General features: G+C 46.5%; 1 protein-coding gene and 1 non-coding gene across 2 annotated transcripts; both read left to right on the plus strand.

Moving 5' to 3' along the window:
• Window positions 1-23,466: 23,466 nt before the first annotated feature.
• LOC123093470 (immediate early response 3-interacting protein 1) lies at window positions 23,467-24,052 on the plus strand. The gene has a single exon (XM_044515449.1). The coding sequence runs from the start codon at window positions 23,467-23,469 to the stop codon at window positions 23,701-23,703; it is 237 nt and encodes a 78-aa protein (XP_044371384.1). The 3' UTR covers window positions 23,704-24,052.
• Window positions 24,053-25,948: 1,896 nt separating this feature from the next.
• Window positions 25,949-26,045, plus strand: LOC123152399 (small nucleolar RNA snoR26). Its single transcript, XR_006476177.1, has one exon. It is a non-coding gene; the product is annotated as a small nucleolar RNA snoR26 (small nucleolar RNA).
• The last annotated feature ends 13 nt before the right edge of the window (window positions 26,046-26,058 follow it).

Below are 26,058 nucleotides of genomic sequence, written 5' to 3' on the forward strand. Positions count from 1 at the left end.
ACTAGAGGCTTACTAGGAACATGGTGTTGTCTATGTATCCACACATGTATCTGAGTTTCCTATCAATACAATTCTAGCATGGATAATAAACGATTATCATGAACAAGGAAATATAATAACAATCAATTTATTATTGCCTCTAGGGCATATTTCCAACAGTCTCCCACTTGCACTAGAGTCAATAATCTAGTTCACATCGATATGTGATTAACACTCAAGGTCACATCCCCATGTGACTAACACCCAAAGAGTTTACTAGAGTCAATAATCTAGTTCACATTTACCATGTGATTAACACTCGATGAGTTCTGGGTTTGATCATGTTATGCTTGTGAGAGAGGTTATAGTCAACGGGTCTGAACCTTTTTAGATCCGTGTGTGCTTTACAAATCTCTATGTCATCTCCTAGATGCAGCTACCACGTTCTATTTGGAGCTATTCCAAATAACTGTTCTACTTGGAGCTATTCTAAATTGTTGCTCCATTATACGTATCCGGTATCTCTACTCAGAGCTATCCGGATAGGCGTTAAGCTTGCATCGACGTAACCCTTTACGACGAACTCTTTTACCACCTCCATAATTGAGAAAATTCCTTAGTCCACTAGTTACCAAGGATAACTTTGACCGCTATCCTGTGATCCATTCTTGGATCACTCTTGTACCCCTTGACTGACTCATGGTAAAGCACACTTCAGGTGCGGTACACAGCATAGCATACTGTAGAGCCTATGTCTTAAGCATAGGGGACGACCTTCGTTCCTTTCTCTCTATTCTGCCATGGTCGAGCTTTAAGTCTTAACTTCATACCTTACAACTCAGGCAAGAACTCCTTCTTTGACTGATCCATCTTGAACACCTTCAAGATCACGTCAAGGCATGTGCTCATTTGAAAGTACTATTAAGCGTTTTGATCTATCCTTATAGATCTTGATGCTCAATGTTCAAGTAGCTTAATCCAGGTTTTCCATTGAAAACACTTTCCAAATAACCCTATATGCTTTCCAGAAATTCTACATCATTTCTGATCATTAATATGTCAACAACATATACTCATCAGAAATTCCATAGTGCTCCCACTCACTTCTTTGGAAATACAAGTTTCTCATAAACTTTGTATACACCCAAAATCTTTGATCATCATCAAAGCATACATTCCAACTCCGAGATGCTCACTCCAGTCCTCAGAAGGATTGCTGGAGCTTTGCATACTTATTAGCATATTTCAGGATAGACAAAACCTTCCGGTTGTATCACATACAACCTTTCCTCAAGAATCATCGAGGAAACAATGTTTTGACATCCTATCTGCAAGATTTCATAAATAATGCAGTAATTGCTAATATAATTCCAACAGACTCTTAGCATCGCTATGAGTGAGAAAGTCTCATCGTAGTCAACTCCTTGAACTTGTCGAAAAACATCTTAACGACAAGTCGAGCTTTCTCAATGGTGACACTTACCATCATTGTCTGTCTTCCTTTCAAAATCCATATGCACCTAACAGCCTTACGACCATCAAGTAGTTCTTCCAAAGTCTACACTTTGTTTTCATACATGGATCCTCTCTCGGGTTTTATGGCCTTGAGCCATTTATCAGAATTCGGGCCCACCATCGCTTCTCCATAGCTCGTAGGTTCATTGTTGTCTAGCAACATGACTTCCAAGACAGGATTACGTACCACTCTGAAGTAGTACGCATCCTTGTCATCCCACGAGGTTGGGTAGTGACTCGATCCGAAGTTTCATGATCACTATCATAAGCTTCCACTTCAGTTGGTGTACGTGCCACAGGAACAACTTCCTGTGCCCTGCTACACACTTGTTGAAGTGACGGTTCAATAACCTCATCAAGTCTCCACCATCCTCCCACTCAACTTTTCGAGAGAAACCTTTCCTCGAGAAAGGACCCAATTCTAGAAACAATTCATATTGCTTTCGGGTCTGAATTAGGAGGTATACCCAACTGTTTTGGGTGTCCTATGAAGATGTACTTTATCCGCTTTAGGTTCGAGCTTAATCCTGAAACTTTTTCACATAAGCGTCGCAGCCCCAAACCTTTAAGAAACGACAACTTAGGTTTCTCTAAACCATAATTCATACGGTGTCATCTCAACGGAATTATGTGGTGCCCTATTTAAAGTGAATGTGGTTGTCTCTAATGCCTAACCCATGAACGATAGTGGTAACTCGATAAGAGACATCATGGTATGCACCATATCCAATAGGGTGCAACTATGACGTTTGGACACACCATCACACTATGGTGTTCCAGGCTGTATTAGTCGTGAAACAATTTCCACAATATCTTAATTGTGTGTCAAACTCGTAATTCAGATATTCATCTCTATGATCATATCATAGATCTTTTATCCTCTTGTCACGACGATCTTTCAACTTCACACTGAAATTACTTGAACCTTTCAATAATTCAGACTCATGATTCATCAAGTAAATGTACTCAACATCCACTCAAATTATCTATGAAGTAAGAACATAACAATATCCACTACACGCCTCAGCACTCATTGGACTGCACACATCAAAATGTATTACTTCCAGCAAGTTGCTTTCTAGTTCCATTTTACTGAAACCGAGGCTTTTCAGTCATCTTGCCCATGTGGTATGATTTGCATGTCCCAAGTGATTCAAAATCAAGTGAGTCAAAACGGTCCATTTGCATGGAGTTTCTTCATGCATATACACCAATAGACATGGTTCGCATGTCTCAAACTTTTAAAAAACGAGTGAGCCCAAAGATCCATCAATATGGAGCTTCTTCATGCGTTTTATACCGATATGACTTACGTGGCAGTGCCACAAGTAGGTGGTACTATCATTACTATCTTTTGGCATGAACATGTGTATCACTACGATCGAGATTCAATCAACCATTCAGGTTTAATGCTAATCTTGATGGTAGAGGGAGCGTGCGATGTTTGATTACATCAAACTTGGAAACACTTCCAACATATATCGTCAGCTCACTTTTAGCTAGTCTCCGTTTATTCCGTAGCCTTTTGTTTCGAGTTACTAACACTTAGCAACCGAATCGGTATCTAATACCCTGGTGCTACTAGGAGTACCAGCAAAGTACACATTAACACAATGTATATCCAGTATACTTCTATCGACCTTGCCAGCCTTATCATCTACCAAGTATCTAGGGTAATTCTGCTCCAGTGGTTGTTCCCCTTATTACAGAAGCACTTAGTCTCGGGTTTGGGTTTAACCTTGGGTTTCTTCACTAGAGCAGCAGCTGAATTGCCGTTTCATGAAGTATCCCTTCTTGCCCTTGCCCTTCTTGAAACTAGTGGTTTCACAACCATCAACAATTGATGCTCCTTCTTGATTTCTACTTTCGCGATGTCTAACAACGCGAATACCTCAAGGATCATCATCTCTATCCTTGATATGTTATAGTTCATCACGAAGCTCTAGCAGCTTGGTGGCAATGACTTTGGGGAAACATCACTATCTCATCTGGAAGATCAACTCCCACTCGATTCAAGTGATTGTTGCACTCAGACAATCTGAGCACAAGTTCAACGATTGAGCTTTTCTCCCTTAGTTTGTAGGCTAAGAAAATTGTCAGAGGTCTTATACCTCTTGACGTGGACACGAGCCTGAAATCCCAATTTCAGCCCTCGAAACATCTCATATGTTCCGCGACATTTCGAAAACGTCTTTGGTGCCTCTACTTAAACCATTTAACTGAACTATCACGTAGTTATCAAAACGTGTATGTTCGATGTTCGAAACATCCACAAACGACGTTTGGGGTTCAGCACACTGAGCAGTGCATTAAGGACATAAGCTTTCTACTGATCGCATAATCGTTACTATCAACTTTCAACTATATTTTCTCTAGGAACATATCTAAAACAGTAGAACTATAGCGCGAGCTTACGACATAATTTGCAAAAGGGTCTTTTGACTATGTTCAGGATAATTAAGTTCATCTTATGAACTCCCACTCAGATAGACATCCCTCTAGTCATCTAAGTGATTACATGATCCGAGTCAAACTAGGCCGTGTCCGATCATCACGTGAGACGGACTAGTCATCATCGGTGAACATCTTCATGTTGATCGTATCTTCTATACGACTCATGTTCGACCTTTCGGTCTCCGTGTTCCGAGGCCATGTCTGTACATGCTAGGCTCGTCAAGTTAACCCTAAGTGTTTTGCATGTGTTCCGAGGCCATGTCTGTACATGCTAGGCTCGTCAACACCCGTTGTATTTGAACGTCTGAATAAAACACCCGATCATCACGTGATGTTTTGAAACAGCGAACTGTCGCAACGGTGCACAATTAGGGGAGAACACTTCTTGAAATTGTTGTAAGGGATCATCTTATTTACTACTGTCGTTCTAAGCAAATAAGATGTATAAACATGATAAACATCACATGCAATCAAATAGTGACATGATATGGCCATCATCACTTTGCTCCTTTTGATCTCCATCTTCGAGGCTCCATGATCATCATCGTCACCGGCATGACACCATGATCTCCATCATCATGATCTCCATCATCGTGTCATCATGAAGTTGTCACGCCAACGACTACTTCTACTTCTATGACTAACGCGTTTAGCAATAAAGTAAAGTAGTTTACATGGCGTTCTTCAATGACACGCAGGTCATACAAAAAATAAAGACAACTCCTATGGCTCCTGCCGGTTGTCATACTCATCGACATGCAAGTCGTGAATCCTATTACAAGAACATGATCAATCTCATACATCACATATATTCATTCATCACATCCTTTGGCCATATCACATCACATAGCATACCCTACAAAAACAAGTTAGACGTCCTCTAATTGTTGTTGCATGTTTTACGTGGCTGCTATGGGTTTCTAGCAAGAACGTTTCTTACCTACGCAAGACCACAACGTGATATGCCAATTGCTATTTACCCTTCATAAGGACCCTTTTCATCGAATCCGTTCCGACTAAAGTGGGAGAGACTGGCACCCGCTAGCCACCTTATGCACCAAGTGCATGTCAATCGGTGGAACCTGTCTCACGTAAGAGTACGTGTAAGGTCGGTCCGGGCCGCTTCATCCCACAATACCGTCGAAACAAGATTGGACTAGTAACGGTAAGCATATTGAACAACATCAACGCCCACAACTACTTTGTGTTCTACTCGTGCAAAGAATCTACGCAATAGACCTAGCTCATGATGCCACTGTTGGGGAACGTAGCAGAAATTCAAAACTTTTCCTACGAATCACCAAGATCTATCTATGGAGAGACCAGCAACGAGTAGAAAGGAGAGTTGTGACGCCCCCGATTCAATCGTACACTAATCATGCACGCAAACGTGTACGATCAAGATCAGGGACTCACGGGAAGATATCACAACACAACTCTACAAATAAAATAAGTCATACAAGCATCATAATACAAGCCAGGGGCCTCGAGGGCTCGAATACAAGTGCTCGATCATAGACGAGTCAGCGGAAGCAACAATATCTGAGTACAGACATAAGTTAAACAAGTTTGCCTTAAGAAGGCTAGCACAAACTGGGATACAGATCGAAAGAGGCGCAGGCCTCCTGCCTGGGATCCTCCTACACTACTCCAGGTCGTCATCAGCGGGAGCACGTAGTAGGCACCTCCAGTGTAGTAGGGGTCGTCGTCGACGGTGGCGTCTGGCTCCTGGACTCCAGCATCTGGTTGCGACAACCAGAAAGAAGGGAAAGGGGAAAAAGGGGGGAGAAAGCAACCGTGAGTACTCATCCAAAGTACTCGCAAGCAAGGAACTACACTACGTATGCAAGGGTATATGTGTAAGGAGGCATATCAGTGGACTGAACTGCAGAATGCCGGAATAAGAGGGGGATAGCTAATCCTGTCGAAGACTACGCTTCTGGCAGCCTCCGTCTTGCAGCATGTAGTAGAGAGTAGATTGAAGTCCTCCAAGTAGCATCTCCAAGTAGCAACTTCAAGTAGCATCGCATAGCATAATCCTACCCGGCGATCCTCTCCTCGTCGCCCTGCGGAAAAGCGATCACCGGGTTGTCTGTGGAACTTGGAAGGGTGTGTTTTATTAAGTATCCGGTTCTAGTTGTCATAAGGTCAAGGTACAACTCCAAGTCGTCCTGTTACCGAAGATCACGGCTATTCGAATAGATTAACTTCCCTGCAGGGGTGCACCACATAGCCCAACACGCTCGATCCCATTTGGCCGGACACACTTTCCTGGGTCATGCCCGGCCTCGGAAGATCAACACGTCGCAGCCCCACCTAGGCAAAACAGAGAGGCTAGCACGCCGGTCTAAACCTAAGCGCATAGGGGTCTGGGCCCATCGCCCATAGCACACCTGCACGTTGCGTACGCGGCCGAAAGCGGAACTAGCCCCCTTAATACAAGAGCAGGCTTACGTTCCAATCCGGCGCGCGCCGCTCCGTCGCTGACGTCTGAAGTGCTTCGGCTGATACCACGACGTCGGGATACCCATAACTACTCCCACGTAGATGGTTAGTGCGTATAGGCTCGTAGCCAGACTCAGATCAAATACCAAGATCTCGTTAAGCGTGTTAAGTATCCGCGAACGCCGAACAGGGCCAGGCCCACCTGTCTCCTAGGTGGTCTCAACCTGCCCTGCCGCTCCGCCACAAAGTAACAGTCGGGGGCCGTCGGGAACCCAGGCCCACCTCTACCGGGATGGAGCCACCTGTCCTTTCAGCCCCCTCGTCAGAATCACTTGCGGGTACTCAATGAGCTGACCCGACTTTAGTCACCATCTGTATAGTATGTATGTATGTATAGTATATACCCGTGATCACCTCCCAAGTGATCACGGCCCGATAGTATAGCAAGGCAGACTGACAAGAATGTAGGGCCAATGATGATAAACTAGTATCCTATACTAAGCATTTAGGATTGCAGGTAAGGTATCAACAGATGTAGCGACAATGTCAGGCTATGCATCAGAATAGGATTAACGAAAGCAGTAACATGCTACACTACTCTAATGCAAGCAGTATAGAGGAGAATGGGCGATATCTGGTGATCAAGGGGGGGGGGCTTGCCTGGTTGCTCTGGCAAGAGAGAGGGGTCGTCAACTCCGTAGTCGAACTGGTCAGCAGCAGCGTCGGTCTCGTAGTCTACCGGAGAGAAGAGGGGGAAGAAATAATGAATACAGAGCAAACAAAGCATCACAAAATATAACAAGGAAATACGCGGTGTTCGGTGTGTCCTAACGCGGTAGTAGGTGATACCGGTGAAGGGGGGAAAACATCCGGGAAAGTATTCCCGGTGTTTCGTGTTTTCGGGCAGAGGAGCCGGAGGGGGAAAGTTGCGAGTTCGATAGGTTAGGGGTGTGTGGCGGACGAACGGGTTGCGTATCTGGATTCGTCTCGTCGTTCTGAGCAACTTTCATGTTGAAAATATTTTAATCCGAGTTACGGATTAAAAGATATGATTTTTAAAAGATTTTAACAATTTTGGAATTTAATTATTTATTTAATTAATTCAAAAAAATGTATTTATGACGTCAGCATGATGTCATGCTGACGTCAGCAGTCAACAGGGGTTGACTGAGTCAACCCTGACATGTGGGTCCAGTGGGACCCACCTGTCATTCTCTATTTAAATTAATTAGGGTTTAGGTTAATCTAATTACAGTTTAATTTAACTAATTAGTTAATTAGGTTAATCTAATTATGATTAATTAACTTAATTAATTCCTTAATTAATTAATTAATTTAAGTATTATTTATTTATTTAATAAATATTATTATTATTATTTTTTAATTCCTTTTTTTTGTAAGTTCTGGGGCGTGGGCCCCTGTGTCATTGGGCCAAAGGGGCCACAGCGGTTCGGGCTAACGGGTGCTGGGGTGGAGATGGGCGTCGGGCGCCAGCCCGAGCGGGCGCTCGCCCAAGGGCGCACGGGGCGACGACAGGCACGACAGCCCGGGGCGGGGGCCGACGAGGTCGGGGGAGGACCGGCCCGTACCGGCGAGCGGCGGTGTCGAGCAGGCAAGGGCGGCGGCGTGCTCGCCGGCGAGCGGCTCGGGCGAGGAGAGGAGAGAGAGAGGCCGGGAACGGCATGGCCGCGGACGGCGCACCGCGGGACCGCGAGGGGGCGGCCGGAGCCGGCGACGGGGAGGCCAGGGGCGTCGACGGTGTTCGGGAGGGGACTAGGGGGAGAGAGGGGACCGATGGGGGGAGGGGAGTGCTCACGGGGGGGAAGCGTGGGGTCTATGCGAGCTGCTCGGGGCGGTCGGGGTCGACCGTTGAGGAGGAGGGCGGGGAGGCGGCCGACGGCGACGGGATCTGTCGAGGTGGGGGGGGGTCGGGGACGACCCCGCGGCGGCGAGGGGGGCCTTGCGCCCAGCGCGGCAGGTCGGGGAGGTGCGGACGGGGCGGCGGGGGTCGTCGGCGTCGGGGGGGGGGGCGACGGGATCGGGTAGCTCCCGATCCGGACGGCGCGGGGGAGGAGAAGGAGGGGATCGGGGGGGGGGGGGGGCGAGTGGGGAGTGGGTAGGTTAGGGTTTGGGGCGTGGGGGGTTATGGGGGTGGCCGACTGGGCCTGGGGTCGGCCCAGTTGGGCCAGGGTCCAGGGGGGTTTCTCTCTTTTTTTTTGTATTGTTCTCTGTTTTCTCTTTATTTATTTTCTTTTCTGTTTTTATTTATTTATAAACACTTAGGCATTTTATAAAATTGTGAACCTTACACCATAATTATCTTTGTAATATTTGGCAACCACCGAACATTTTTGTTTTAATTTTTGAGAACTTTTATTGTTTTCTTTTATTTAAATTTTGAATTTGTTTCGGTTCCGAACTATCGAGAGTTTATCACAGTAACCGTGGTGACGTGGCATCATTAGCGGGGAATCACTGTAGCTTAATTATTCGGGCGTCACAATTCTCCTCCACTACAAGAAATCTCGTCCCGAGATTTAGGATCGGTTATAAGGGGGAAGGGGTCTGGTTACGAAATTCTAACGATTCTTCTCGATCATAGTAGCTCTTCTCGAAGAGGTCGACCCATTACATTGATGTCTTCCGTCCTCTCCTTCGGGTCATCATGATGAAGTTTGTCGTCCTTTCTTCGGGGTTCCATCGTACTTACGAAAGGATAAAGGGTGGGTATCCCGAGAGAATGGAACTCTGCAGGTTTGACTATCTGGTCGATAACATCGGGGAGGGTGGCGGAAGTAACTCTCGAATTGAAACTTAAGAAAATATCAAGAGCAGAGTAAGGAGGTATCCTGGGAAGTTTCGAGCGGGCAGGCAATCGTTCGATGTCTGATATGTGGCGTGAAAGGGGTTCGAAGCCACGGGAATAAGTATTTGTCTGATACCAGATTGAAGGTGGCTCATGAATTACATACGAGGCCACGCGCGAGGAACAACCTTGGGTACAGGGGGGTACAGGAGAGTCAGGTTTCGATCCTGTGGAGCTGTGGGTTATGGGCCCACCATGTGGATTAAAAAGTAGGAAGGACAGTGACATCTTGCACGATCATGTAAGCAAGGCATGCCAGAGGATAATCTGTTGGTTATGTCGGCAACAACATCGGTACCAAGGGCGAGGGACGAAGAGAACCATTATCCTGCTCGTTGAACGAGGCGGGCCAATAGGCAAGGTTCTCGTCCATCGGTGGCTACCGAAATGTCATCAACAATAGTAACAGGGTCTTACTGACACGGTCGTACACCAAGGTGTTTACATAAGCAGAAGAATATTACTGCTTAGATCATATAGACCTCAAGAAAGGTTAAACCAAACAATGGAAAGGACATATGATTATCAGATTAATCAGGCGATGGAAAGGAAAAATGTGTCTTAGTCAATAATTCAGGGATATATCCTTCCCAAGGATAAGCAGAGCATGGTATCCGTGGCAGGATATCATGTAGAAAACCCTTTAGGTAAGGGGAGAGAAATTTCATGACACTACCCATACAAAGGTGTTTGGATAATTGATAAGAAAAATTTAGCATTTGCTTTAAATGTTCTTGTTGAAAATCGGAGTATCACAGACATGCTTCGAGATAGCATTGACATGGTCTTCCAGCAAAGGTCGGACTTGGATATACAAAGGATTCACCAGGAACAACTTATAGAATAAGCATTACAATTTCCTTATGGGAGAATGGAAAACCTTGCTGGAAAGGAAACCTTAACACTAGGTCCTTCGACCAGGTGTGCTAGGCATGACATCACCTTACCGATATATAAGGACCAATGTTATAACTCTTGGGAAAAATGTTCCAACCATCATATCTGACCGAGATTCAGATCCGATTGGTGTCAGGATACCTGAGACTCAGGATGTCCTAGAAGAAAAGGCGCAACACAAATCGTTGAAATGGCATTGCAAGCTTCTCGGGAAATGAACTATGGGAGCGGTTTTCTGAAGCAATAGTTCACCATTAAACCAGGGAGAGGACAAGGAGGTGTCTGGTGAACTCAACGGCAGTTCACCGAGATTCCCAAAAGATGGATTTCCACCATTAAGTGAACAAGGAGATAACATTTGTCAGATCAACTGATATAAGGAAGTATGCTCGAGGAAAACATACACAATTAAACATTGGTTGAAATGTGCGCCCGAAATATGGGTTGGGTTGCACGACCAATGTCAGAATGGTGATTCAATTAGCGAAGGACTTAGAATGAACTATCGCCCATTCACTTCAAAGCAATAGGGTTGTTAGAAGTTTTGAATTCACACGTCATAGCTCCATTGTCGGTATTCCGGTTGAAAACAATACGGGGACCAAGGAATGAACGAAGATGGCAAGAAGTATTATGATATCAAGAATTATTAAGAGGTGGTGAAATTCTCACCACATTCTTGACAAAAGAGATGGTAATACTTCCGAGGTAAGGAAGATCAACTGCTGGGTAGCAGTGATCTCAAGGTTTACACCAAACACGAACAAGTTGTGTTGAATGGAAGGCAATAAAGTGGTCGATGAGATCAGGAATCATCGAGGGGCAAGGATGGTATTACCCATCATGAATTCAATTGAATTCCTGGAAGAGCTCATAAGGTTGATGATGATCACGACACAATTGTCGAGAGATTTCATGCAGATGTAGTCAATCAGCGACGACATCCAGTCAAAGGAATGATGAAGCAAGAGGTTATTGGAACCACAGTTACGACACGAACTCGAACTCAAGCTTGTTGTTTAGGGCGAAATGATATGACGATGAGGATCGACGTAAGGTTAGTTCATCGTCGAAAATTGTGCTCCGAGAAGAAGGGCCGGGTAACACAGTTAAAATCATCACGATAAAGATATAGCCAAACAGGCTAGGAATGATGGGAAGGAATATTAAACTCATAAGCAACGAAAATTACTTAGGGTTATCGAACCGAAATGTGGAATCGGTGTTCTCGATTGACGACAACCCAGAACCCGAGAAAATTGGAATCAGTGAGAATTAATAGTTGATGAAGAACCCATAATAAGTTATGCAGTTCCATGATATTCTTAATATACCAGAGCTTAATACTCAACAGTAGAGCAAAGTAAAGGTTGGACAGGTGCAATGATCTGCAGAAGACAAGTACTTCAACTTGTCCAAGAAACGGTATTAAAAAGGAGAACATGGCCGGAACCACGATTCCAAAAGGCCGAATCCTAGATATAAGAACTTATACCAAAGAGGGTTTAAGAGGAGCACCCATGATAAGATTAGCATCGTGTCCATGGGCATGAACGCAAGGTTCAAGGTCGACTCCCACTTCTCCAATACACAACTTCTCATTTACTACTCTAAGTTAAGAATGTTTAGAGTTTGAAAGTTTAACTTGCGGAATACCGGAACGTTATGACCCATGAAAACTCTTGGGTTCACACAAATTAAGGAAGGTATACGTTCAACCCATCGGGGCATCTTAGAATCCTATACCAGAATCTTTTAGAAGTAATTAACTCAAGCTCGAAGGCAGAGCATGGTTGAGAAAGCAGACGATACAATTTACCAAAGGCATTATGTATCCGAGAAAAGGCTCACAAGTTTATTGAATATGAAGGGCGTTGTCAGATAAAATCCAACAAAGGATCTGGTGGTCCACAAGGGATCTGACAAGAGCATCGGTACTCAACTAGTGGAAGAAGAATGCAAGGAGATCAAATTATAGAAACAACTGACTAACTCAATTGTCAAATGCAAAGGAATATGATTTCCAAGTCAAGGGAGCAGAAGCAATGCTCTGATTAGGGATGGATAAGTTGAATAGCCTTAGGGTACAACCAACGACAATTGGATTGGTCGAGAACCAATTCCAGTTAAAAGAACGGAAGCTCAGCCGGAAAGGTAATTTATAAGGATCAATGATGATTGCGTGTATTCGCACACATGCTGAATCAATAGGATCAAAATGACGATGCCTAAGGATACTAACGAATATTGCCAATGGAAAGCATCCATAATGCAAGCAGACAAGTATTGCAGAGCAATAAGCTATTAAGGATTTTTGGAGGATCAAATAGTATTTCGAAGACCATTGTGAAACACATGAACAACTGGGGATGAGCGGATACTCGACAAGTGCAAGGATTTATTTGAAGGGGTATTCAGGTGGCAAAGAACTGCTAGGCAGTAGGCACAAAGTATTTCGGAACACTAGAGAAAACTTCGGGGTATCTTGTAATAACAAGATCAATGGGGGATGATCGTATGAATGGCAAGTGTAAGTAGTTATCCATACGAATTTATCGGTGGTCGGGAATAGCAAAAGTGATGGGCACAAATTCTCGAGAGAACATCAGAGAGTATCTTCGGAACCTTCTGATGTAGCAGGCGATCCTCTGCAGTAAGGGGCTCTCCGGGTGGATGCGATCACGAGATCCTAATCTTAGAGTTAGCAAATTCATTTAACCCGAATAGTAGAGAGATCAGAGTCCCAGAGTATTGGTCGAGGAGTAAAAGATCCTACTACCACCCGATGGTGACGTGGGCCCATGGGCCACACAGCCATGTTAGTAAAAGTTTTTCAACGACTAGACTCGACTTCGGCCAAGGAGTTGGAAAGGGGGATTCCTACAGGCAGTCGGCTCTGATACCAACTTGTGACGCCCCCGATTCAATCGTACACTAATCATGCACGCAAACGTGTACGATCAAGATCAGGGACTCACGGGAAGATATCACAACACAACTCTACAAATAAAATAAGTCATACAAGCATCATAATACAAGCCAGGGGCCTCGAGGGCTCGAATACAAGTGCTCGATCATAGACGAGTCAGCGGAAGCAACAATATCTGAGTACAGACATAAGTTAAACAAGTTTGCCTTAAGAAGGCTAGCACAAACTGGGATACAGATCGAAAGAGGCGCAGGCCTCCTGCCTGGGATCCTCCTACACTACTCCAGGTCGTCATCAGCGGGAGCACGTAGTAGGCACCTCCAGTGAAGTAGGGGTCGTCGTCGACGGTGGCGTCTGGCTCCTGGACTCCAACATCTGGTTGCGACAACCAGAAAGAAGGGAAAGGGGAAAAAGGGGGGAGAAAGCAACCGTGAGTACTCATCCAAAGTACTCGCAAGCAAGGAACTACACTACGTATGCAAGGGTATATGTGTAAGGAGGCATATCAGTGGACTGAACTGCAGAATGCCGGAATAAGAGGGGTATAGCTAATCCTGTCGAAGACTACGCTTCTGGCAGCCTCCGTCTTGCAGCATGTAGTAGAGAGTAGATTGAAGTCCTCCAAGTAGCATCTCCAAGTAGCAACTTCAAGTAGCATCGCATAGCATAATCCTACCCGGCGATCCTCTCCTCGTCGCCCTGCGGAAAAGCGATCACCGGGTTGTCTGTGGAACTTGGAAGGGTGTGTTTTATTAAGTATCCGGTTCTAGTTGTCATAAGGTCAAGGTACAACTCCAAGTCGTCCTGTTACACACTTTCCTGGGTCATGCCCGGCCTCGGAAGATCAACACGTCGCAGCCCCACCTAGGCAAAACAGAGAGGCTAGCACGCCGGTCTAAACCTAAGCGCACAGGGGTCTGGGCCCATCGCCCATAGCACACCTGCACGTTGCGTACGCGGCCGAAAGCGGAACTAGCCCCCTTAATACAAGAGCAGGCTTACGTTCCAATCCGGCGCGCGCCGCTCCGTCGCTGACGTCTGAAGTGCTTCGGCTGATACCACGACGTCGGGATACCCATAACTACTCCCACGTAGATGGTTAGTGCGTATAGGCTCGTAGCCAGACTCAGATCAAATACCAAGATCTCGTTAAGCGTGTTAAGTATCCGCGAACGCCGAACAGGGCCAGGCCCACCTGTCTCCTAGGTGGTCTCAACCTGCCCTGTCGCTCCGCCACAAAGTAACAGTCGAGGGCCGTCGGGAACCCAGGCCCACCTCTACCGGGATGGAGCCACCTGTCCTTTCAGCCCCCTCGTCAGAATCACTTGCGGGTACTCAATGAGCTGACCCGACTTTAGTCACCATCTGTATAGTATGTATGTATGTATAGTATATACCCGTGATCACCTCCCAAGTGATCACGGCCCGATAGTATAGCAAGGCAGACTGACAAGAATGTAGGGCCAATGATGATAAACTAGCATCCTATACTAAGCATTTAGGATTGCAGGTAAGGTATCAACAGATGTAGCGACAATGTCAGGCTATGCATCAGAATAGGATTAACGAAAGCAGTAACATGCTACACTACTCTAATGCAAGCAGTATAGAGGAGAATAGGCGATATCTGGTGATCAAGGGGGGGGGCTTGCCTGGTTGCTCTGCCAAGAGAGAGGGGTCGTCAACTCCGTAGTCGAACTGGTCAGCAGCAGCGTCGGTCTCGTAGTCTACCGGAGAGAAGAGGGGGAAGAAATAATGAATACAGAGCAAACAAAGCATCACAAAATATAACAAGGAAATACGCGGTGTTCGGTGTGTCCTAACGCGGTAGTAGGTGATACCGGTGAAGGGGGGAAAACATCCGGGAAAGTATTCCCGGTGTTTCGTGTTTTCGGGCAGAGGAGTCGGAGGGGGAAAGTTGCGAGTTCGATAGGTTAGGGGTGTGTGGCGGACGAACGGGTTGCGTATCCGGATTCGTCTCGTCGTTCTGAGCAACTTTCATGTTGAAAATATTTTAATCCGAGTTACGGATTAAAAGATATGATTTTTAAAAGATTTTAACAATTTTGGAATTTAATTAATTCGAAAAAATGTATTTATGACGTCAGCATGATGTCATGCTGACGTCAGCAGTCAACAGGGGTTGATTGAGTCAACCCTGACATGTGGGTCCAGTGGGACCCACCTGTCATTCTCTATTTAAATTAATTAGGGTTTAGGTTAATCTAATTACAGTTTAATTTAACTAATTAGTTAATTAGGTTAATCTAATTATGATTAATTAACTTGATTAATTCCTTAATTAATTAATTAATTTAAGTATTATTTATTTATTTAATAAATATTATTATTTTTTTTTAATTCCTTTTTTTTGTAAGTTCTGGGGCGTGGGCCCCTGTGTCATTGGGCCAAAGGGGCCACAGCGGTTCGGGCTAACGGGTGCTGGGGTGGAGATGGGCGTCGGGCGCCAGCCCGAGCGGGCGCTCGCCCAAGGGCGCACGGGGCGACGACAGGCACGACAGCCCGGGGCGGGGGCCGACGAGGTTGGGGGAGGACCGGCCCGTACCGGCGAGCGGCGGGTGTCGAGCAGGCAAGGGCGGCGGCGTGCTCGCCGGCGAGCGGCTCGGGCGAGGAGAGGAGAGAGAGAGGCCGGGAACGGCATGGCCGCGGACGGCGCACCGCGGACCGCGAGGGGGCGGCCGGAGCCGGCGACGGGGAGGCCAGGGGCGTCGACGGCGTTCGGGAGGGGACTAGGGGGAGAGAGGGGACCGATGGGGGGAGGGGAGTGCTCACGGGGGGGAAGCGTGGGGTCTATGCGAGCTGCTCGGGGCGGTCGGGGTCGACCGTTGAGGAGGATGGCGGGGAGGCGGCCGACGGCGACGGGATCCGTCGAGGTGGGGGGGGGGGTCGGGGACGACCCCGCGGCGGCGAGGGGGCCTTGCGCCCAGCGCGGCAGGTCGGGGAGGTGCGGACGGGGCGGCGGGGGTCGTCGGCGTCGGGGGGGGGGGGGCGACGGGATCGGGTAGCTCCCGATCCGGACGGCGCGGGGGAGGAGAAGGAGGGGATCGGGGGGAGGGGCGAGTGGGGAGTGGGTAGGTTAGGGTTTGGGGCGTGGGGGGTTATGGGGGTGGCCGACTGGGCCTGGGGTCGGCCCAGTTGGGCCAGGGTCCAGGGGGGTTTCTCTCTTTTTTTTTGTATTGTTTTCTGTTTTCTCTTTATTTATTTTCTTTTCTGTTTTTATTTATTTATAAACACTTAGGCATTTTATAAAATTGTGAACCTTACACCATAATTATCTTTGTAATATTTGGCAACCACCGAACATTTTTGTTTTAATTTTTGAGAACTTTTATTGTTTTCTTTTATTTAAATTTTGAATTTGTTTCGGTCCCGAACTATCGAGAGTTTATCACAGTAACCGTGGTGACGTGGCATCATTAGCGGGGAATCACTGTAGCTTAATTATCCGGGCGTCACAAGAGTGCATCTACATACCCTTGTAGATCGCTAAGCGGAAGCGTTCAAGTGAACGGGGTTGATGGAGTCGTACTCGTCGTGATTCAGATCACCGATGATCCTAGTGCCGAACGGACGGCACCTCCGCGTTCAACACACGTACAGCTCGACGATGTCTCCCACGCCTTGATCCAGCAAGGAGAGAGGGAGAGGTTGAGGAAGACTCCATCCAGCAGCAGCACAACGGCGTGGTGGTGATGGAGGAGCGTGGCAATCCTGCAGAGCTTCGCCAAGCACCTACGGGAGAGGAGGAGGTGTCACGGGAGGGAGGGAGGCGCCAAGGGCTCAGGTATGGATGCCCTCCCTCCCCTCCACTATATATAGGGGCAGGGGAGAGGGGGGAGGCGCAGCCTTGCCCCCTCCTCCAAGGAAGGGGTGCGGCTAAGGAGGGGGGAGGAGTCCATCCTCCCCAAGGCACCTCGGAGGTGCCTTCCCCCTTTAGGACTCTCCCCTTTTTCCTTTATCTTGGCGCATGGGCCTCTAGGGGCTGGTGCCCTTGGCCCATGTAGGCCAAGGCGCACCCCCTACAGCCCATGTGGCCCCCGGGGCAGGTGGCCCCACCCGGTGGGCCCCCGGGACCCTTCCGGTGGTCCCGGTACAATACCGATGACCCCGAAACTTGTCCCGATGGCCGAAACAGGACTTCCTATATATAAATCTTTACCTCCGGACCATTCCGGAACTCCTCGTGACGTCCGGGATCTCATCCGGGACTCCGAACAACATTCGGTAACCACATACAAACTTCCTTTATAACCCTAGCGTCATCGAACCTTAAGTGTGTAGACCCTACGGGTTCGGGAGACATGTAGTCATGACCGAGATGTTCTCCGGTCAATAACCAACAGCGGGATCTGGATACCCATGTTGGCTCCCACATGTTCCACGATGATCTCATCGGATGAACCACGATGTCAAGGACTCAATTAATCCCGTATACAATTCCCTTTGTCTAGCGGTATGGTACTTGCCCGAGATTCGATCGTCGGTATACCGATACCTTGTTCAATCTCGTTACCGGCAAGTCTCTTTACTCGTTCCGTAACACATCATCCCATGATCAACCCCTTGGTCACATTGTGCACATTATGATGATGTCCTACCGAGTGGGCCCAGAGATACCTCTCCGTTTACACGGAGTGACAAAATCCCAATCTCGATTCGTGCCAACCCAACAGACACTTTCAGAGATACCCGTAGTGTACCTTTATAGCCACCCAGTTACGTTGTGACGTTTGGTACACCCAAAGCACTCCTACGGTATCCGGGAGTTGCACAATCTCATGGTCTAAGGAAATGATACTTGACATTAGAAAAGCTTTAGCATACGAACTACATGATCTTGTGCTAGGCTTAGGATTGGGTCTTGTCCATCACATCATTCTCCTAATGATGTGATCCCGTTATCAACGACATCCAATGTCCATGGTCAGGAAACCGTAACCATCTATTGATTAACGAGCTAGTCAACTAGAGGCTTACTAGGGACATGGTGTTGTCTATGTATCCGCACATGTATCTGAGTTTCCTATCAATACAATTCTAGCATGGATAATAAACGATTATCATGAACAAGGAAATATAATAACAATCAATTTATTATTGCCTCTAGGGCATATTTCCAACAGATCTATCTATAATTTCTTTGATATCAGACCCATACGCTGCGGACGTGCCCTTCCTCACATCATCTACCACCGTCTTGCAATCCAATGCAACATGGATATCTTGGACATAAAGATCTGCCGCGAGGGATAAAGCTTCCCTTACTGCCATCGCTTCAAGTGTTGCTGGATCTGTGATGTGCTTGACAACAATGGCCGATGCACCAAGAAAGACCCCCTGTTGATCCCTGCATACTGAACCAACTGCGCCATACCTGTTGCATACTGAGATAGCTGCATCGACATTTAGCTTTGCACAACCCTGGGTTGGAGGACACCAGGTTGACGGTCTTGAGACAGACACCGTCGTTGGCCGTTGAATTCGGCAGCTCACTTGCTCTATTTCTATCAAGTAGTTTGTTATGAAGATGTTGGTGGAGAAGGGAGATTGAAAGATTTCCTCATACACAGTTTTCCTCTGCGCTCCCCAAATTTCCCAAGCTGTAACCACCAAACGAGTGAAATCCTCCGTATCCAATATTTCATGTAAAGCAAAGAGCCACGCCTTCGGATCTTCCTCCTGGTTATGAATGACCTTTTGCACAAAATCCTCCGGTGCAAGGGCCCATATGCTTATCGACATAGAGCATGTCAGCAGCGCATGTTTCCATGTGTCTCTAGCCCCATAGAGTCTACATGTATCACGATCGGCCATGTTCCTATGATTAAGAACCTCGCCGGTCGGCATCGACTGCCTAGCCAGCCGCCATACGAACATACGAAGCTTAGATGGGACCTGTATGTGCCAGATAGCAGTCCACTTCTCGCTTTCCCTTGTTGATGTACCTTCTTCTTCATATAGCCATCTTTCCCTGTTCAGTTTTGTTCTCATGATCATATGATATGCCGACCGTACGGTGAAAACACCTCGATTTTCCTCATGCCATGCCCAGAAATCCGTCATGTTCCTTGTACACAAAGGTATTTTCAAGATCTCTTCAGCATCGAAAGGAGTAAAAACAGTCCGCACTAGCTCTTCCTTCCATTCAGCAGTAGATGACTCGATGAAGTCCGAGACTTTTGTTGGTGTGTTAGGAACTAGTGATGTAATCGGACGTTTGAAATTGTCTCTAGGGATCCAGTTTTGTGCCCACACGTCAGTCTCCTCTCCGTTGCCAATCCTCCTTATAATCCCTTGGGCCAAGATGTCCCTTCCATCTAGCACTGCACGCCAAATCTGAGAAGGATGTGCTCCCAATTCGGCCTCCAGAAGGGTACATTGTGGATAGTAAACAGCTTTCAACACTCTAGCACTCAACAATGTCTCATCTGTCATTAGCCGCCAAGATTGTCTTGCCAAGAGTGTTAAGTTGAAGATCTACAGGTCACGAAAACCCAATCCACCCAAGTGTTTTGGCCTCGTCATCATATCCCATGCAACCCAGCTAGGTTTCCTCTTTCCATCCTTGCTTCCCCACCAAAACTGCCGTATGATAGATTTAATATTCTCACACAAAACCCTTGGCAAGCGGAAACATGACATGGAGAACACCGGAATAGCTTGCGCAATAGATTTGATCAACACTTCTTTACCAGCAGCTGACAACAACTTCTCCATCCACCCTTTGATTATTTTTTCCAGACCCGATCTCTCAGATATTTGAAAGTGCCATTTTTTGAGTGCCCTACATCAGTAGGCATTCCCAAGTAACGTTCGCTCAAAGATTCATTGTGCACTTGCAATGAGTTTTTGATCTCTTCCTTCAGATTTGTGGGGCAGCACTTGCTAAAGAAGATTGAAGATTTGTCATGATTTATTCTTTGTCCTGATGCATTACAATATGTATCTAGTAGGTTTGACACTGCAACTGATCCCTCCACTGTAACCTTGAAAAGCAGCATGCTGTCATCTACAAATAAAAGGTGGTTTATGATGGGTGCCATGGGGGCCACCTTAGGCCAACTCCACCGCGCGACCTCAAACGGACGTCCGTTTTGTCCGAATTCTGTCCGTTTGGGTAGCGATTTGGGGTCGTGTCCGGGCCTATCCTGGGATGCGGTGGACGTGCGCCCAGCGCGCGGCCGCATCCATTTGCCCCATCCTGTCCGACAGGGCCAAAAATGCCCAAATTGCATCAAAACTAGTTTCCAACCCAAATATTTGTCTGAAAATTAAAATAGTTTTACAACTCAACTGAAATTGTCTTTAATAAAATAGTTTTACAACCAAATCGAAATTGTCTTGACTGAACCTAAATTGGACCAATACATCTATTGGTTGCCAATGTGATCCCAGACGTGCTCAACCAAGTCATTTTGAAGATTCAAATGAGTGTGCCAATCACGCATCTCACGGTGGAATTGGACAAATTGTTCAAATGTGGCCGGGTCTTGGTGCAGGGGCTCAATATTTTCACCTTGATAATCAAATCCTTGGTCGAAGGTACTCTCATCACGCTCGTCCTCGACGATCATGTTGTGCATAATCACACAAGCAGTCATCACCTCCCAAAGCTTCCTTTCATCCCATGACAGTGCAGGATTTCGAACGATACCCCACCAGGATTGAAGCACACCAAAAGCACGTTCCATATCCTTTCTAACACTCTCTTGCATTTGGGCAAATCTCTTTCTCTTCTCACCTTGGGGTTTCGAGATTGTCTTCACAAAAGTTGACCATTGAGGATATATACCATCTGCTAGATAGTATCCCTTGTTGTACTGGTGGCCGTTGATCTCAAAGTTGACAGGTGGGGAGTGGCCTTCTGCAAGCCTTGCGAAGACTGGAGAGCGTTGCAGCACGTTGATATCATTGTGAGAACCTGCCATGCCAAAAAAAGAATGCCATATCCAAAGATCTTGCGATGCCACCGCTTCTAATATGACAGTGCACCCGTTAACATGCCCCTTGTACTGGCCCTGCCAAGCAAATGGACAGTTCTTCCACTCCCAATGCATACAATCTATGCTGCCAAGCATGCCTGGAAAGCCTCTAGCTGCGTTGGTCGCCAACAATCTCTCTGTATCAGCGGCATTTGGCTGTCTCAAGTACTCTGGACCAAACACCTCGATCACTGCCTGGCAAAACTTGTACATTGACATCAGACATGTTGTCTCACTCATACGCACATACTCATCCACCAGATCGCCTGGAATACCATATGCAAGCATGCGGATGGCCGCGGTGCATTTCTGATAAGAGGAGAACCCAAGCTTGCCAAGGGCATCCGTCTTGCACTCGAAGTATGGGTCATGAGCAACCACTCCCTCTTAGATACAATTGAACACATGCCTTGCCATACGAAAACGGTGACGAAATTTATCCTGCTTGAAGAGCGGGGTGTTGGCAAAGTAATCGACATAAAGCAGGGCGTGACCTCTCTCCCTGTTACGGTTCAGGTTGGGAGCACGGCCAGGGAGTGACCCCTTGTACCGAGGAAGCTGCCGTTGAATATGGTCGTGAACGACCAGTGCAGCCACCACAAGATCTTCATCATCCGACGACGAATCGTCCGACGAACAAAGGAAGTGATGAAAGAAAAACTCGTCTCCACTGTCCATACCTTTGATGGCAAAAAGTCGAACACCTTCCGATCGTGGTGGCGAAGAGGCCGCGATGATCACTCGACGCAGCAGGGATGGTTGCCGGTCGGCTACTGGCCTCTCTGGAGATCTCGTCGGAATCCGCCTTGAAGAGCGGCCGCCGGCGGTCGTGTCCCCTCCGCCACCGGCAAGGACGGTGACGGCCAAACCTCCCCCGATAGACGACCAAAACTACGGCAAAAGCGCGAGCGTGGTGGCGGCCATGTCGAGACGTAGTTTGGTATGTACGGCGCGGGGCTGAGCGGTGAGGAGGCGGCCGGAGAATAGAGGCGGCGCCGGCGGCGGGGCGGGGCGGGGAGAGAGAGGGTGAAGCGTTGGGAGCGGAGGGACTGCTAGTGTCCCCGACAGGCGGGCCACGGGGGGACAAGGGCGTGCGTCGCGGCCGTCCGCGCGCGTCTTTCACCCAAACCGAGCGCAAGTTTGGGTCGGGGATGGGTTGAAAACGGACGGAATCCGGACATTTGTCCGTTTGAGGCCGCGCGCTGGGCCGCCTCTTTTGTCCCTTTTACCCCAAACGGACGGGGCCGGACAGGATAGGGTCGCGCGGTGGAGTTGGCCTTAATACTTGCAACTGATGACTCAGAACTGGATTTCAGGAGGCACGAAAGGCCCTCTACTGCAATGAGGAGGCTCGTTAATTAGTTGCTCTCGACATATCCCGCCACTGTGTGGTCCGGTCCGGTTTGGTCCATAAAAGGTCTGGGCCATGTCGCTCCATGCCAGCCCAACTCACAGACAATAGATGTGCTTTCGAAAGAAAAAGGAATCGGAGCCAGCCGGCCTTTTGTTCTAACCGTCCGTCTCTATCCCCTCCTCCCCCCTCCGGCAAGGCCGGAGCCGTTCTCCGCTCCGTAGAAAAGAAAAGGACAGGGACTAGAGCCGTTCTCCCGGTGGCGGAATCCGAACTCGTCAACTCGACGAGCCAAACCTCGCCGTCGCCGTCCGGGCGAACTGGGACCGCAGACCCGTCCTGACTCGGCTTAATTTCTTCTCTGGTCGGTAAGGAACCCTAGCTCGCCTGCCTGTTTTTGATTCGTGAGAGGGTTCACCATCAAATCCATGGTTCGATTAGGTTTGTATTTTCTTCAGAGCGCGCGATCGATTTCCTCCCACCCGTAGGATTTATACCGTGGTTTGTATACATATGTCGGGATAAAACAGCATAATTCATAATCGGCAGGATTTATACCGTGGTTGGGAAAATTTTAATTGAAAAAGCAGAACTGCAGTGATTGAACTTATTTTGAATGGGGCAGTTTGTGTCAGATTAATTTGCTGCAAGCCCAGGCAATAAAGATGGGTTGCGTTAACCGAGGGACTGTGACTGTAGGATGTATCACGCCAAGATCATAATGCTCTCAGATAATCCTCCTGGTCATTAAGAAATAAGCTTATGCCGGATGAACTCTAGTGCGCGATACACCACTAGGATTCATTCTGTGGAAAAGGTTATGGGTTAGGAAATGTTTCAGACAGAATAAGGCGCTGGAGTGAAGAAGCTACAAAAACACCTTTAGAAAAAGGACCGAGAACTACATTACAATTGCATTCTATAATGAGGATTTGGAAACAAAATTCAGAGGGTTAAAAAGGACTGTCTCATGGGCTCCTTTCCTTGTGACTGATGTCCGACTGTGATCCCTTCTTATTTTGCAGGCATGGGGTTGTGGTCATTTCTTGAGGGTGTCCTGCTTATAGCTAATGCTTTGGCAATATTGAATGAAGACCGTTTTCTTAATCCCAGAGGATGGAGCTTCGCTGACGCTAGAGGCATGCATGGAGCAAACACCTTCAAAGGACAGATGATTGGCCTCATATACGCTGCTCAATACATGAGATTTCCATTGATCCTTCTTAATGGAATCACTATACTTGTGAAGTTTGTTACATTCTGACAGTGGGAAGTGGTATGCTATATAGTTCTTCGGTTTGCTTCCTCGAAGATTGAGATATTTGCACTCAACTAGGCTTCATGTAAATCTTCTCGTGCTTCACCCCTTCTTCCGATAGTCTTTGTTGATGGTTGTATAGCTGTGCCTTGTGTATGCACCCTGTTGAGATGTGCAGTTGTGCTCAGCTACTAATTTATTGGTTATCCGGGACAAACAACAAACTAGACGGCAGGTGCCTAACTCTGATCTTTCATTGTTCTTTTGTATGTGCATGATGTATTTGCATTTGTCCGCTGTAATTTTTTCTTGTTATGCCTGATAATTTTTTGCATGATGGACTTTTTATTATGAAGGAATGGAACACTCATGTTCCCATTTTCATAGAAGCATCAGAGAAGTTCTTATGTGATATGATTTGGAGTGCCTCTCATAAACCAGGCACTGTAGTATTATATGTTTGGTTTTCACCACTTCTATGGAGTAGAGTATTTCACTAGTTAATCCATATATGTAATACTTCTCAATTATTGGTTTCTTATCATATGTGTTCAATGTCAAACGTGGGTGTCATTTATTGGACCTTGCAGTGATTGCTCTGAATACAGGTTATGGCCATTCCTATATGTGTATAATTTCTGAAGATACACGAGCTTAGAAGCCATTGATGGAATATACATTTAGAAAAGGAAATTTAGTTATATTTAATATTGAAAAATATTTAATCCTTGAGATTTGAATTTTCTTCTTCTTGAACTATTACTTGACTGTCATCATCAAAGACGGAAGCGACATTTGGATAAATTCTTGCATGTGCTCACGACGGAGTGTAGAACCATGATTTAGTAATTTTTGAAAACTTAAAAAAATGATAAAATATGATACACAGTTGCTACTAGTCGCCAAATTTATTGTACCGTAAATATACAAAACATTTTCCAAAATCCTCCATGAAAAAAAAAGAAAATCCTATATTTTCAGTACAAATCTATTTTGTTCCTGAGAAGAGGAAATTTTGTAATTATTTTAAACTTCCATCCTTAAATCTGATGATAAGTTACCCCAAAAGAACAACAAACCATTCCAATTCGAGGTAAGCCCACTAGATTCCCAGGCCCATCATGTGTGTTACGGTGCCTCCTTTATAACCTCAGACAGAGCCACCCGACCGTCATTGCCGAACCATCAGAGAAGTTCTTATGTGATATTCCCTTTGTCTCATAATATAAGATGTTTTTTTGCAGGGTAATACAAAATGTTACTACATCCAATATATGAGTATATTGGATGTAATGACATCTTCCCACCACCTCTTCGTCCAATCTTCCTTGTATGATAATAAATCAACTTAATTTACTTATCTTCTGAATCAATTCCATTTTAATTTACTATTTTACTTACCAAACTTCAGATCAAAATATAAGGTAATTCATGGGCAGAATTTGGTGATCATATATTTATTTACACAATCGCATTATTTTAGACAAGTAAATCACAATCCCATTGCAATGCACGGGCATTGTTTTAGTTAATTCATAGATGTAACTTCTCAATTATTGTTATTTTATCATGTGTACAGTGTCAAACGTGTGTCATTTATTGGAGGTTGGTGGACATGCTTTATCGTGTAAAATTTCTGAGTATACAACAACAATATGATTTTGTAATGACTTAGAAAAACAAAAACAAATGGTGTTAAACTATGACATGCAGTTGCTGCTAGTCGCCAAACCATAAATATATATAATTTTTCCAAAATCCTATTAGAAAAAACGAATTTCATATATTTTTAGCACAAATGTATTTTTCTTTTTTAGGGGAACAAATGTATTTTTCTGATATCTGATAAGAGGAAAATTTGTAATCATCTTAAACTTGCAGCCCTAAATCTGGTCGGTTAGCCCAAGAGAATAACAGCCCATTCCAGTTCCAGCATAAGCCCGCCAGGCTCCCAGGCCCATCACGTGCTGCCACCGCGTGACCGCCTATAGTCCCGGCTCCCCAACGTTTAGGGTTAGGACGCCTCCTTTATAACCTCAGAGAGAGCCACCCTGCCGCCGTCATCTCCGAACCACCGATCCGTTGGCATCTGGTAAGAACCGGATCCGCCGTCGCCGTCGGCGGCGGCATCCGAACCCGGCGAGTTACGCTTCCGCTGGTTCTTCTCCACGCTACCCGCCCATTTATTTGCCTACTTTTCGTTCCTTGCTGCGAGATTCAGATTGCATCTGCCGTATTTGATTTGTTCTCGAGGGCATCCGTGATGTTACATCCACTTAAACTCATCCTTGCACTTTGAGTCTCGGCAGTGAAGAAAAACATTGGGGAATATGTAGTCTGAGATGCTCTCATGTTCTTGCT

This window comes from Triticum aestivum, chromosome 1B (assembly GCF_018294505.1).
Source record: "Triticum aestivum cultivar Chinese Spring chromosome 1B, IWGSC CS RefSeq v2.1, whole genome shotgun sequence".
NCBI lineage: Eukaryota > Viridiplantae > Streptophyta > Magnoliopsida > Poales > Poaceae > Triticum > Triticum aestivum.

Excerpts from the sequence above, each read along its gene's own strand:
- LOC123093470 (XM_044515449.1), top strand. The coding sequence starts at position 23,467 with ATGGGGTTGTGGTCATTTCTTGAGGGTGTCCTGCTTATAGCTAATGCT.